General features: G+C 37.5%; 2 protein-coding genes across 2 annotated transcripts; one reads left to right on the top strand and one right to left on the bottom strand.

Moving 5' to 3' along the window:
- Positions 1-124: 124 nt before the first annotated feature.
- Positions 125-3,316, bottom strand: LOC127412995 (HIG1 domain family member 2A-like). Its single transcript, XM_051649764.1, has 2 exons — positions 3,092-3,316; positions 125-768 (listed from the first exon to the last, which is right to left on the bottom strand). Exons 1-2 carry the CDS (start codon positions 3,273-3,275, stop codon positions 602-604), a joined length of 351 nt encoding a protein of 116 aa, XP_051505724.1. The 5' UTR covers positions 3,276-3,316; the 3' UTR covers positions 125-601.
- Positions 3,317-4,377: 1,061 nt separating this feature from the next.
- LOC127413069 (FAS-associated factor 2-like) lies at positions 4,378-13,856 on the top strand. Its single transcript, XM_051649911.1, has 11 exons — positions 4,378-4,487; positions 6,079-6,147; positions 6,266-6,400; positions 6,676-6,752; positions 6,841-6,979; positions 8,142-8,227; positions 8,329-8,420; positions 8,570-8,747; positions 12,306-12,477; positions 12,707-12,850; positions 13,124-13,856. The coding sequence occupies exons 1-11, from the start codon at positions 4,425-4,427 to the stop codon at positions 13,304-13,306; spliced, it is 1,338 nt and encodes a 445-aa protein (XP_051505871.1). The 5' UTR covers positions 4,378-4,424; the 3' UTR covers positions 13,307-13,856.

The raw sequence follows: 13,856 nt of genomic DNA, 5'->3' as shown, positions 1-13,856 counted from the left end.
TCGATAAATATTGATCCATGGCATATAATATTTTGGCTTTAATAATAATTCATATATTATTTTTTGAGCCAGTTTAATTGACACGGAATGTCCCAAATGTGACTCCTCAAAAACAAAGAATAAATTTATTACACTTGAAGATTTTTGTTTAATAATTAGAATTCACATTGTCATACATTACACTGCACCTTAAACAGTTCAATTCCTAAATGTACACAGACATAATAGAAAATTGAAATAAGAAGCATTGTAATGTTTAAAACAATGTTCAAGTATCCTTAATTCACCAACATGGAAAAGCAGGCACTGATTTGCCAGTCAAACCAAATAATTTAACCACAAAAAGTGGCTCCTGTGGACTTAACCTGTGTCAAGAAGATATGACACTCTTAAATTAAATGCTGGGTATTATATCTGTGTATAAGTGTGATACACACTGATATTGGCCGCCACCTGACGAACTATAACTTTAAAGGAAATAAAAAGGCTAAGAGTTGGCATTTACGGTTCAGTTCATTCACATTTCACCCATGAATCACATAAGGCTCTTCTTGTCTGTATAATAAAACAGACTCTGGTGTTGCCCTTGGTCTGTCCTCTCTCATTGCTTGGGTTTCAGTGCCGTGGCAGCCACGCCCACTATAATAGCAACAACGGTGAAGCCTTGGGCGAAGATACGGGCTCTCATCAGCAGCTGGGACTGTCGGGTTTTGCCACTTCTAAAGGCGCTGAGGCCGTAGATCAATGCCCCTGCTGTTCCTAAGCAACCTTAAAGAGAGAATGATAACGACTCCAATAACTGACAGTTCGAAACAAAATCCTCCACATGGTTATAGTGCAAAAAGAACATATTTTTGCAGATCACTTTAACAGTCAGTCAGTGTGTCAAATTAACTATTTAAAAACAGAAATATTCAATGCAATCTCTCAATTAAGGTCATAAAAACTGCACGTAACAGTTAAACAATAGTTTGAGATGGGGTCAGTGGTTGAAATTTCATGTCAGATACCCCATTGTCAAGACCATGAAAAAAAAAAAAGATGTTGTGCTCCCGAGTGTGGTTCTGGTATTCGACATTTTTTTATTATACTTACTTTGTTGATGCATTACTACTTTATAATGGTCACAAAAAGCTTCAACCAAGCTTATACACCAGCATAGCCTTTGATTTGAAACATTGCTGCTCTCAAAAACAATACCTCTGTTTTTGTTTATTGTACTTTATTATTCTTTCTTTCTGGCTTTGGCACAATAAAGAATTCACAAATAGATTTGCTTATAGATTTATCAATTGCCTATATTCACAGCAGAAAAAAAGGTTACATTTACAGTAAAATACCGGCAGCTATGGTTGGCAGAAATTTACCGTAAATAATACGATGACCATGTTTAAGGCTTTATGGGAAGTTTATTTTACGGTTCACTGTCGTTTATATTATTAAATGGTAGAAACTTAAAGACAGTAACCTTCTGGAACTATAAAAGTCTGCTTTTTACTTTAAAATGTAATGTTAATCACCGTAGTAACTACAAAAGACCACATGATGACAAAGTTCATGAAGAATGACCCTTCCAGGAGCATTAATTAATACACATGTACTGTAAAGTGTTACTCACACAAACACTAAACACCATCAGGGTAACACACGTGTAGGCGTGTCACGATTATTAAATAACCGTCTGATCGCGGTTATTTGAGACAACCGCGATTATTGGGCATTCAAATTCCAATCACATTTTAATGCCCAAATAAGGAAATTTTAAACGAATATACTGTATAAATGCCATGAACCGAGCGTTTGTGTGTCATTCAGTTGAACTCCGTGTCCGAGAGGTCAACAAGCTCCTGTCCTGGAAAAGCGCTCTGATGCGCGCACTGTCAGCAGAGGCTCGCACCAAACTCCCGTGAAAATATAAAGAACAAGTATGAACTATGATAGTGAACGCAAAGCACTCCGGTTTCACTTTAAATGATCATGTACACTGTAAAAAAAATCCTGTTAAATTTACGGTAAAAAACTGGCAGCTGTGGTTGCCAGAAATTCACCGTAAAAAATACGGTAACCACGTTTCAGGCTTTACGGGATGTCATTTTGATGCCTGTATATTTTACGGTGCATTACCGTTGTTTATATTATTAAATAATACACTTGATATATTAACCTTCTGAAACTGTAAAAATCTGCTTTTCACTTTATAATGTATTTTAATCACCGTAGTAATTACAGAAGAGCACATGATGACATGAAGTTCATCAATAGAGGCTCTTCGTGGAGCAATGACCAATAAACATGTAGAGACAGTGCTCAGTGTCACTCACACAAACACTAAACACCATCAGGGTAACACATGTGAAATTAAAATAATGTAATAAACATTAACTTAACTACATCAAATATAAAACACCCCAATGTACATAACTGATACATAAGAAAAACATAACTATTCCCATAAAATATAATGAAATTGAATGGGTCACACAGCGAATTCTGGGAATGCCCGATTACTATATAATGCAAGGTGATGCAGGTAAATGTTCTGTACTGATTCTTTTAGATCTTACAGCTGCTTTTGACACTGTCGTACACTGTTTATTAGTTGAAAGTCTTCGAAAAGGTGTTGGTATCTCTGGAACAGCCACTTCATTTAAATCATTTTTATTTTTTACTGTGGCATCTTTACATTGTTTTACCGTTACAATGACCGTTTTTCCAGTTGACAGGGGTAGCTGAAAGTCAAGCTGTGGAAATATCACGTTTTAACATGCATTAGTGTAAAATGTCAGCTAAAGCTCTGATTGCATGGTCAAACCCGTTAATGTGATTCAGAATGTCGCATTAATACCGCATTTGTCGTCATTGTAACTACGATGATCAGCATGATCTTAAATGCATTATCACTATGACATGAGCAGGTTACCACTCCTTGTGTAATACAATGCATTGTATTTATACATTATAGACTCATACAGAATGTCATACATTTTATCTTTAACGGCCTTTAATGTGGTAACAAAGATGATATAAACTTTTATAACGGTATGTAACCGTGCTCTGCAGCCTGTGTAAGTCATTGTTTTATGTAACTCACCTATAGGGACGAATGGGTTCTCTTTCGTCTTCCTGATGAATTTGTCCTTAAAGCTCTCTTCCTTCGGCCTTGACAGTGGGGTGAATCCCTCGATGACCGGAGGCTGAGACAGATCAAACAGGACGGGTGGAGTTGATGTTTTGGTCGGTTGATCTTGGCCGACCGAGGTCGGTGCAGCTGCCATGCTTAAAGAACTTCAGTTGACAGGAAGTCGAATAAACAGAGAGGACTGGGCATTTCCGCCAGCTGAGATCAGATGACATAAGCCATAACTTACTCTGCGCGCAATTTATGACTGCCATTTATCTGTTTCGTTCTGTGTGTCGAAACACCTGTATGTCATTCATAATACCAAAATGCATATTTGAATAATGTAAATTCATATACGTATTTATTTTTATCATAAGGTGCTTACTTTGACCGTGTGTGTGTCTGTCTGTCTGTCTATCTATCTATCTATCTATCTCTGTCTGTTTGTCTGTCTGACTTTACATGTAAGAAATGTGTAAAAATGAACATGCAAATATGAATTCTTTGTTTACATTTACACATTGCTACAACAATAAATGTACTGTATACATACAAATGTGCATATCCTTTCTCTGTGTAATACAGTACTGTACAGTATTGACTTTTCCCAGTAAACTTTTACCTGCTGTTCAAATCGGTATCTAAAAAGCTCAGTGTGATACACAATAGCATTCATCTAGACAAAACTGACATTCTTGTATAGTACAGTAAGCAGTCAGTGTCAACAAAAATGAACTTTGTATATAACAAACATTTCCAGGGTTCTTCTAAACTTCTAAACATTATGACCACGTACAGCTTACACGATGACAACAATTTTTTTTCATTTTGGCCAATTTACTGACACAATAACTAGGTTTTGAAACATGAATGAAATGTTTTGGGTGAGTTACTACATTTTGCAGACATGCAATAGAGTTGAGATGTCCCATAAAACAGTTGTGACAATTGCACTTACAGTTTAGAGAATGTTAAGACTGTTTCAGTGAGTCAAAAAATGAGCCAAATCGATTGAAAAAAAAAACTGTATTTACAGAATATGGTCAAATCGCTACAGACCACACCAAAAGTCGTGATCAAACCCTGAGCACCTATTTTTAAATTCAAAAAGTGAATTTTTCATCATCAAATATTTTGCTTGCAGGGATGCTGTGTGTAACTGAATGTAAAAACATGCGCCACACGACTCCACCGCAGCAGGCGGCGCAAAAAGGAAAGAACCGCTAGTGCAGCGTATTATGTATCCGTTTACGTCGGCACGCTTTGAACGTCATGACGTTTTGTTAGGGCTCGGCGAGGTAAGATGGCGGCGCCAGAAGAGCAGGAATTATCTCAGGCTCAAACTGAAAAACTCCTTCAGTTTCAGGTACCACCAGCTTTCTCTTCACATTAAATACAGATTGGCTCTTTTATACACAAAAGCATTAGAAAATGGTTTCCACGGCTTATATGTATTACTTATTCTTCAGGTTTTATGTAAATGATCAGTCAGCGAGCTAACTGGCGTTAGTTTTTACTCAAACGAACCCAACTTCAGTTTGCACAATAAATACAGATTTAATATAAATAAGAACCTCTTAGTTGACTTTTATATAAAGACTTGTTTTTATTAATTTCAAAGTGTCTTTTGGTTCAGTTGAACTGGCAGCTGCCATTTATAACCTAGAGAGCTCCCTACATAGATGGACAGCAATTTTGGACAACATACGCACATTTGGAACGCACCCCTTTGTCCAAAATGCTACCCAGATTGGCAGCTCACTAGGTTTTGAAGTACAGCCAGAAAGAACTACAAATTAAAGGAAAGGTTCACCCCAAAATGACAATTGTCTCATCATTTTCTCGCCATTATGTCGTCGCAAACTCATATGGCTTTCTTTCTCCCGCGGAACACAAACTAAGATATTTTAATGGTGATATGATGTCGGTTTGTCCATACAATGCAAGTGAATGGTGACCAAGCTTTCAAGCTCCAAAAAGCACAGAAAGGGAGCATAAAAGTAATCAATACGACTCCAGTGGTTTAATCCGTGTCTTTTGAAGTGATCCAATCGATTTTGGGTGAAAACAGACCAAAATGTAACACCTTTTTGACTGTACATCTTGTCATTGCAGTCTCTAGGCATGATCATGATTTCAAGCTCTATTGCGCAGACTGCTAGATGGCGCTTGGAAGTGTGATTGGGCTTGAAATCTTGATCGCCAAGGAGACTGCTGATGTCAAGATTTATAGTGAGAAAGGAGATTTATTTTGGTCTGTTTTCACCCAAAACTGATTGGATCACTTCAGAGGACATGGATTAAACCACTGGAGTCTTATTGATTACTTTTATGCTGCCTTTATGTGCTTTTTGGAGTTAGAAAGTTTGGTCACCATTCACTTGCATCGTATGGACAAACAGACATCATATCTCCGTTAAAATATCTTAGTTTGTGTTTTCACGGAAGAAAGTAAGTCATTTGAGTTTGAGACTAAATAAGGGTGAGTAAATGATGAAAGCATTATTATTGTGGGGTGCATGCACTTTATAATGCACTTAAAATGCCCAAAATGCTGTCTAGATTGGCAGCTCCCTAGTTTCTGAGACACAGTTCATCTAGTCAGACTGTAACTTACTAATTGCTTTTGGGGAATTTCACAAGTATTTGTCTTTGTGAATTTGATTTTGACAAATGGTTGCCACCTTCATTAGAGACGTTTACTAGTCATTGTCAGAGTGAGTATGACCTAGAATAGTGTCTGTTCCTCAAACACTCACTTTATCTATAATTTTACATACACATTTCCACCCAGATGCGTCATTCATCCATTTGTCATAGATGAGCAATATTTGATGAGTAACAGCTACCTACATGAGTTAAGCAACTTAACCTCATGTTGATCATGGATTTCATCTCCTTTCTTTAACCTAAAGAGTTTTGCTTTGCAAATAACACGAGGTATTCTTATTATTCAGGACCTGACAGGCTTGGAGTCAATGGACCAATGCCGGCGCACGCTAGAACAACACAACTGGAACATTGAGGTGAGATCTGGTGAACCATATGAATGGATCCTTTTGTACTGTCATTGTTTACCCTCTCTGTATTAGGGCCCAAGTTGTAGTTATTAATGTTTTTTGGCAATCTTTGTGTTTGTTGCAGGCCGCAGTACAAGACAGACTAAATGAGCAGGAAGGAGTTCCAAGTGTTTTTAACCCACCGCCCGCCAGACCGTTACAGGTCAACACAACAGACCACAGAGTGTATAGCTATATTGTCTCAAGGCCACATCCTAGAGTAAGAGGGTGTTTTGTACCTTTTTGTTGTTGTTATTTCCCTTTTTCCTCCTTTCTGTAATTATTCAACTATAATTACTTACAACACATTTTTATTTAGTTATGGTATATATTCAAATGTTAAACAGTGATATGCAGGAAAGGTCCTCATCATGGCCTGACATGCCAACAAAAAGTTGAGCAGCAGTATTATGACAAAAAAAGCAAAACATAAAATTTCAACATGGTCCTCTTTTATTAATAGTTCTTATATAAGCATTTTTCTCTCTTTTACAGGGCTTATTAGGTTGGAGTTACTACTTAATAATGCTTCCCTTCAGGTTTACGTATTATACACTTCTGGACATATTCAGGTATTAATGCATGTCTGTGTAATTTTGTGTAAATCTGATGCAGAGCCCAAGATATTATTGTGTAACTAAAATATAAATGTTTTCACAGGTTTGCCTTGAGATTCATTCGGCCGGATCCGAGGGGTCACGTCACAGATCCAGTTGGAGATGTCATGTCCTTTATTCATAATTTTGAAGAGAAATATGGTCGATCACATCCTGTATGCTACCAGGGAACGTATAGTCAAGTAAGTTAGCCATTTGATGAAGTTTCAAAACAAAAACACAATGAACTGATGCGTTGATCTTAACAGGTTATATTGTTTAGGACTAGATAATGTCTTGATTTAAATCCTTAAACATTGTGCTTCTAAATATTCATGTACCCATTTATACCCTCTTATGGTCTTCGGTCATTTTTGACCGGAATCACTTTTGCTGATTTAATAAAAATGGTTTCTTTATCTGAGAGGTTTAAGACTTGATGACTTTTAATCCACTTGCATCTGAACATACAAACAAAAATTGGGCATGATTCGATAAATGGTAAATGGTTTGCACTTATATAGCGCCTTTTTTAACCTTAGCAGTTCCAAAGCGCTTTACACTCTGACTCATTCACCCATTCACATACACACACACACACCAATGACGGCAGAGCTGCCATGCAAGGCGCTAACCTGCCATTGGGAGCAACTTGGGGTTCAGTGTCTTGCCCAAGGACACTTCAGCATGTGGAGTCATGTGGGCCGGGAATCGAACCACTAACCCTGCGATTAGTGGCCAACCCACTCTACCACCTCAGCCACAGCCGCCCCATTAGATAAGTCTAAGTCGTCGTAAAAAAAGCAACACCTTTTGTCTTTGTGCTCAAAATTGAATGACAATTGAAAATGAATGGGAAAGACCATAACACAGAGCATTTTTTTTAATATGTCAAATACAATCAATAAATCAGCCACAATGCAGGAAAAAAAACACAAATTAAAGGGTGAGGCAATAAAACATCCAGAGTGCAAAATATACACACCCACTCACACACAAATAAACTGGTGGCATTTTTTTCTTTCTTTGAGTAAAACCAATAAATCAGCCACAATGCTAAACACACGCACTCAGAAATGAGGGGGTGAGACAATAACACACAACCACATTACAGAACTTGCGTGTGCGCGCGCACACACACCGAAATAAATGGGTGAGACTAAAACTGCAAGGCGGCAGAACACACAAGATAACACACATTCAGGGAAGAAGAAATGGTATAATCAAGAAAAAAAAAAAGTTACACCTCTGCTCTTTCCAGTCAAAAATAAAGGACCAAAAGTAGAGCTCATTTATGAAGACCATAGGAGGGTTAAGTAAATCAGACATTAATTGAAGTATATTTAATGATTTTTCTCCTTTTAGGCTTTGAACGATGCCAAGCGAGAGCTTCGCTACTTGTTAGTTTATCTTCACGGGGAAGATCACCAGGACACGGATGAGTTCTGCCGGTAGGTTTGTGTTGTGATGTGCTCCTCCATCCACGTGTCACACCTTGGCTGCTTTCGTTGTCATGACTACAGCTCCTGTCTATTGGATCTCTCTCTTTCAGAACCACATTATCTTCAGAAGAGGTACTGACCTTCATTAACACAAGGATGCTGTTCTGGGCATGTTCTACCAGCAAGCCAGAGGGTTTCCGAGGTAACCAACATAACTTCCTAAATTAAATGTCAGGAATGTATCTCTGCTCTGGTTGATCCGCTTCTCACTATTGTTATAACTTTATAGTTGCCTTGAGAGTTGCTTGTTGATTTCATTACCTTTAATGTTTTTGCATGTTGTATGTACAGTCTCTCAGGCCCTGCGTGAGAATACCTATCCCTTCCTGGCCATGATCATGCTGAAGGACCGTAAAATGACAGTTGTTGGGCGACTTGAGGGGCTGATACAGCCTGAGGATCTTATCAACCAGCTGACCTTCATCATGGAGGCAAACCAGACATATCTCATGTCAGAACGACTAGATAGGTGAGATTTAATTGGCTATAAGCGTACTACCATACTACTCCTAGTATTTCTGCCATATTCATATACAGCATATAATATATTCATCAGAGTATAATAAATAAGAGTAGATGATAAAATGGAGTATTTAATAGCTATTCTGATCATAGCAGTAATTTTGCTTTCTGCTTGATGATTGAGTTTAAAATCATCCAAAAATGTTTCTTCATGTGTACATCTTGCTCTGTGCTGTATTTTTCAAGTGTTTCTATTAGTTTACAAGTTTAAGGAAATTAAGAGAAGAGGTCGACTGGTAGTAGATTTTGCTGATCACATGTGGTCAACACTAAATACAGGTCTAAACGGGGTCTAAAACATTTTGTGATCCGATCACAACCACATACAAATATGGTCCAAAACGCATGCGACCAGATCGCATTTAAGGTGTAAATGCTAATCCGTCCTGTATGGGTACCAGCAGCAGTGAAGCTCCACCCTTCACCTGTCAATCAACCGTTAAACTTTGCCGATTACGAGCGGCTTTAAAAAAAAAAAAACGTCCGATCGGAAACATTTAAAAAGGTGGATACATACAATCACGAGAGCCTCACTGATCTTTTTAGTGTGTCTGATATCAACACTGATGACAAGCATGAACACCAGAAGCTCCTTTAATACAGGTAATACCCTAAAATAACTGGGAATTCTGCTGGAAATTTTGCATTTGTACTTGAATTAAATTTCAGATGCATCTGGGAGAAACAGTATGCGGTTTTTTTCCATGCATTCTTTGTCATTTATGAATTTTATGCTTTATAATCATGCAGTAACACACTGACATAGTAATTGACGTATGTCCTCATGAAACAGATCCGAACAAAAGTGGTCACAGAAGACTCATTTAGCGACCAGGTGTAAACAGCGATGTGTCCCACCTGACCATATGTGATCGGATCACCTGAGACACATCTTAATATCATATGTAAACAGGGTCTATATTAAAGTATTAACCAAAATAAGCTTTTTGTAGCCTGTATATTTTCCAGAAGAATGATTTTGTATATGTTTCTCCAGATAAGGGTTTAATAAGGAATATGGTTTGTAATCATTCACAAGATATTAAGTTGGAGACACAATGTATCTGCTGAAAGAGAATGTTTCCATATAGTCACATTTTTCTTTGCATGCCCTTTGCTTTTAAATTAAAACACTTTAATATGCATTCAAGTGAGGATAAAAATATGGATGAATATTGTCAAAGATATATAGACATAGCAAATCCATATGAGGTGTCAGTGATTGTTTTTATTTCACCTCTGGCCACTGTTATACTGTAGAATCCTCCAGCATCAGACAAACAGGAACATGGAGGAATAAAAAAGGAACTATTGGCATAGATTTTTGTCAATAACCAATACTTCCAAAAAGCAAATATCGGCACCGTTTAATCTGTAAAACTGATATATTGTTTTGTTTTCTTTCCTAAGACAGGGTTCCCGTGGGTCCTTACTAGGGATGTAACGGTGTCACAGTTTTAAAAAGAGACGGTTATCAAACCGTTGAAATTTATAATTCACGGTGTTGCATTCACGGTATTACTTTTTTCCATCTAAAATCCAAGTTAAGGAATGAAAGTTTCCATTGTAAATATTAAATTAAGAGAGAATGGGCTACATTTATACAGCATCATGTAAACTTGATCAAATAAATCTCTAACTTGTGACATCCTCCTGTTTCACTCAAGCGTCACTTTATTTTAAAAGCCACATGCTTGAACTGCACGGCCGTTCAAGTGCATGCACACCAAAGCACATATGCTTACACTCAAGCAGATGAAAACATCAGTCATAGAGATGGTAGAAGCATTTTAAAGTGGCAATTCAGAATATTTTGCCTTTAAAATGTACTTATGCAACCAGTTTAAATATTTATTTTTTTAGCAAACTCTAAGCTTCATCTCACTTATAGTAAAAACATTCAGTCAGTGAACCGGATAATTAATTAATGCACAGCATAGAGGGTTCAAATATCAGAAATATCCACAAATAGACAGTCTCTAATGCTAATGAATGAATATAACAGGCATACTGTTTTAGTCACAGACTAAAAGCTGTTTATTTGTATCCAGCATAGTTACAAAGCATTGAGATCTGTATTGTCTGATTGAGCGGATGAAGGAAAGTCAGGACAGGTTCGGCTGCTAGTGCCTGCAGAATACAATCTCTGTCAGTGCTACTTATACAGAGATGCAACTTATTTTATTTTCTCTCTCAACGCGATTTTGACCAGGTGCGACTTCTATTCATGTGCAACTTTATTTCCAGAAAACATTGTAGGCCTATATCATAAATAAATATTAAACTGGTAATAATTTTAGCAAGGCACCTTAATACCGCGGTATTTTTTGTGAAGGTTGTCGTACCATGAACATTTCGTGCCGTTAAACACCTAGTCCTTACAGTCTTAAAATGTCAGGTCATAAAAAGACTTCAATATCTTTAATATCATTTAAAGAAGTCTTAAATTTGGGGATATACAGGATTTGCAAAATGGCCTAAAGTAATTATTATTAAACTTCAGAAGGATACAATTTAATCAAATAAACAAATAAATTATTTTTATACAGAAAACATGAAAAAAGCATGTGTTTGCTCCATAGGCTAAACATGAGAAAAATGGCGCCATCTGGTGGAAAATATTAAAATGTTTGATTTTGAAGCCAGGACTCCATGAAAGCATAATATCATAGAATTCATGATTTTATGCTTTAATTGCACTGGGATCAAATATTGCAGTTTTAATGAGTTTCAATGGGACATTTTTGTCATGAAGGTCCTGAGTGTAACTATTTTGTGTACACGGTGTATTTTTGGAACTGAGGATGAAATATCAAAATCCCCCCAAAAATACACACCTTTAGCAAAATTTATGCCATTGGCATTAACACAAATGATCGAAAAAAACAAAAATGTAAAAGACAAAAATGTCCCGAAGGTCACACATGGGTTAAGACCTTGATAAATGTGTGCCCCAGCCTGTTTAAGTAAAATCTGTTAGGCATGATTTATTTTGAGATCTTGTGGGTTTGTATGGACATATAGGGACATATAATTTAATTTGTTTAGTACTTAAAAGTCTGCAGCAACCCTGTAAGTTGGAAATAAATGCATGTTGACAGGAAATAAGTATATATAGTCAAATTTCAGCACTTATAAAATCTGCGATTAATCGCAATTAACTACCAAAAATTTTACATCCTTTTTAAATATAGAGAACCATCTTGGTAACACCCCCAAGCAACTATTTCCAGTCACGCAAGTATAGCACTTATCTACCTGAATGGAGAAGACCGAAATCTGTAAATCCCCAAATTGTTTGCCTAGATCAAATTACCAACAAAAATTGTCTAATACATTTTCCTTTTTTTGGCTCAAAACAAAGAAATATTGGTCCAGCTAAAGCTGAGGAGATTTAAAAGTGGGCAATTGGCTCTTTTAATCAAAAGGTGGGACTTAATTGGGAGTGGTGTGTCTGTCAAATACATAGGAATCTGATCGTGTGTGTCTGTGTGTGTGTGTCCAGGGAGGAGAGGAACCAGACGCAAGTACTGAGGCAGCAGCAGGATGAAGCTTACCTTTTATCCCTCCGAGCAGACCAGGAGAAAGACAGAAAGAGAAGAGAGGAACAAGAGCAGAAACGTCAAGAGGAAGAAAAGGCTCGCCAATGCATTCTTGCCGAGGAGAGGAGACGAAGAGTAAGTGAAGAAATTATTTAATTTAATAGAAAATTACACAATTAGCTGTGTACAGTGTATGCCATAATTGCAAACCAAATAAAACTTGAGAACAGTTTGAATAACGTCTGCTGTCTCATTTCTTTCCACATCATTAGAGGAAAAATTTGTGATAATTGTTTATGTCAGTTGGCACATTTCCGTTTCCTATAACGATGACTAAGCCCATATAATGACTATGTAATCACAGACACTGGAAGAAGAGAAGGAGCGCAAGTCTGAGTGTCTTCCCCCTGAGCCGCCCTTGGACGACCCGGACAGTGTCAAAATAGTGTTCAAATTGCCCAACGACACTCGCGTGGAGCGGAGATTCCTCTTCGACCAGTCTTTGACGGTAACCACACTCCATCTGCTTTTTTACATTGTTTGTATTGTGCCAGGTGCCATAACGGTATGATAGTAGTGTCTACACATGTTGTGTGGTTCCAGATAAGAGAACAGACTGATGAGACACTCTGTTTTTGTAAAAAGGCGAGTTGTATGACTTGGTCCTTCATTGCGAGTAAAACATTGCTTTGGTGTCTCATATGAGATGCATAATACTAAAGGTAATTCTTGGCTGAGGAACCAATTGTAAAGCATCAATTTTGTTTTTGCTCCTTTTTAGGTAATATACGACTTCCTGTTTTCATTGAAAGAGACCCCTGAGAAATTCCAAATAGTAACGAATTTCCCACGCCGAGTTTTGCCTTGCTTGCCGACGGAAGAGCAGCCCAATCCCCCCACTCTGATGGAGGCCGGTCTGAGCCGGTCAGAAGTTCTCTTTGTGCAGGACCTCACAGACGATTGACATTTAGCTAACCCCCTGCTCACAACTCAAGTCCCGCCTCCCCTCCAGTTCTTCTCATCTGTTCAGTGGCCTGGAAAAGGGATCACTGAAATAAACCTTTTACTGCATTTAAAAAAAAAAAAAAAAAAAAAAAAAAAAATTAACCCACCCTCCCCTGCAGTGAAGTTTTGTTCTGTAAAATGAGTGCAGGTGAATGGCCCTGTAAATATATGACCTCGATATTTAAGGTCAAGTTTGGAAGCCACGACAGAGTTCTTTTTTTTTTTTTTTTTTATGCAAATCAAAGTATACCATATAATGCATCTCATCTAACGACCAAAAGAGAGTTATTGGCAAAAGGATCCGATGTGCTGCTTGCAGTTCAACGTGAGTTCAGATAAGAAAACTAAGGCCACAGCTTTTCCCTGTGGCTTTGTCTATATAGAGTATAGTGCAATTCTGCCCATAGTGTGGTAATTCATAGATGCCTATGTTGCCTGTCGTCCATCTGATGGGTCTGGTCATGTAAAGTTGTAATTTTCCAATTCTAAATTAAACATTTTAAAATGTT

The sequence above is a fragment of the Myxocyprinus asiaticus genome, chromosome 22, assembly GCF_019703515.2.
Source record: "Myxocyprinus asiaticus isolate MX2 ecotype Aquarium Trade chromosome 22, UBuf_Myxa_2, whole genome shotgun sequence".
NCBI lineage: Eukaryota > Metazoa > Chordata > Actinopteri > Cypriniformes > Catostomidae > Myxocyprinus > Myxocyprinus asiaticus.
The sequence above is the reverse complement of the archived record's forward strand: the minus strand, read 5'-3'. Positions and strand labels throughout refer to the sequence as shown.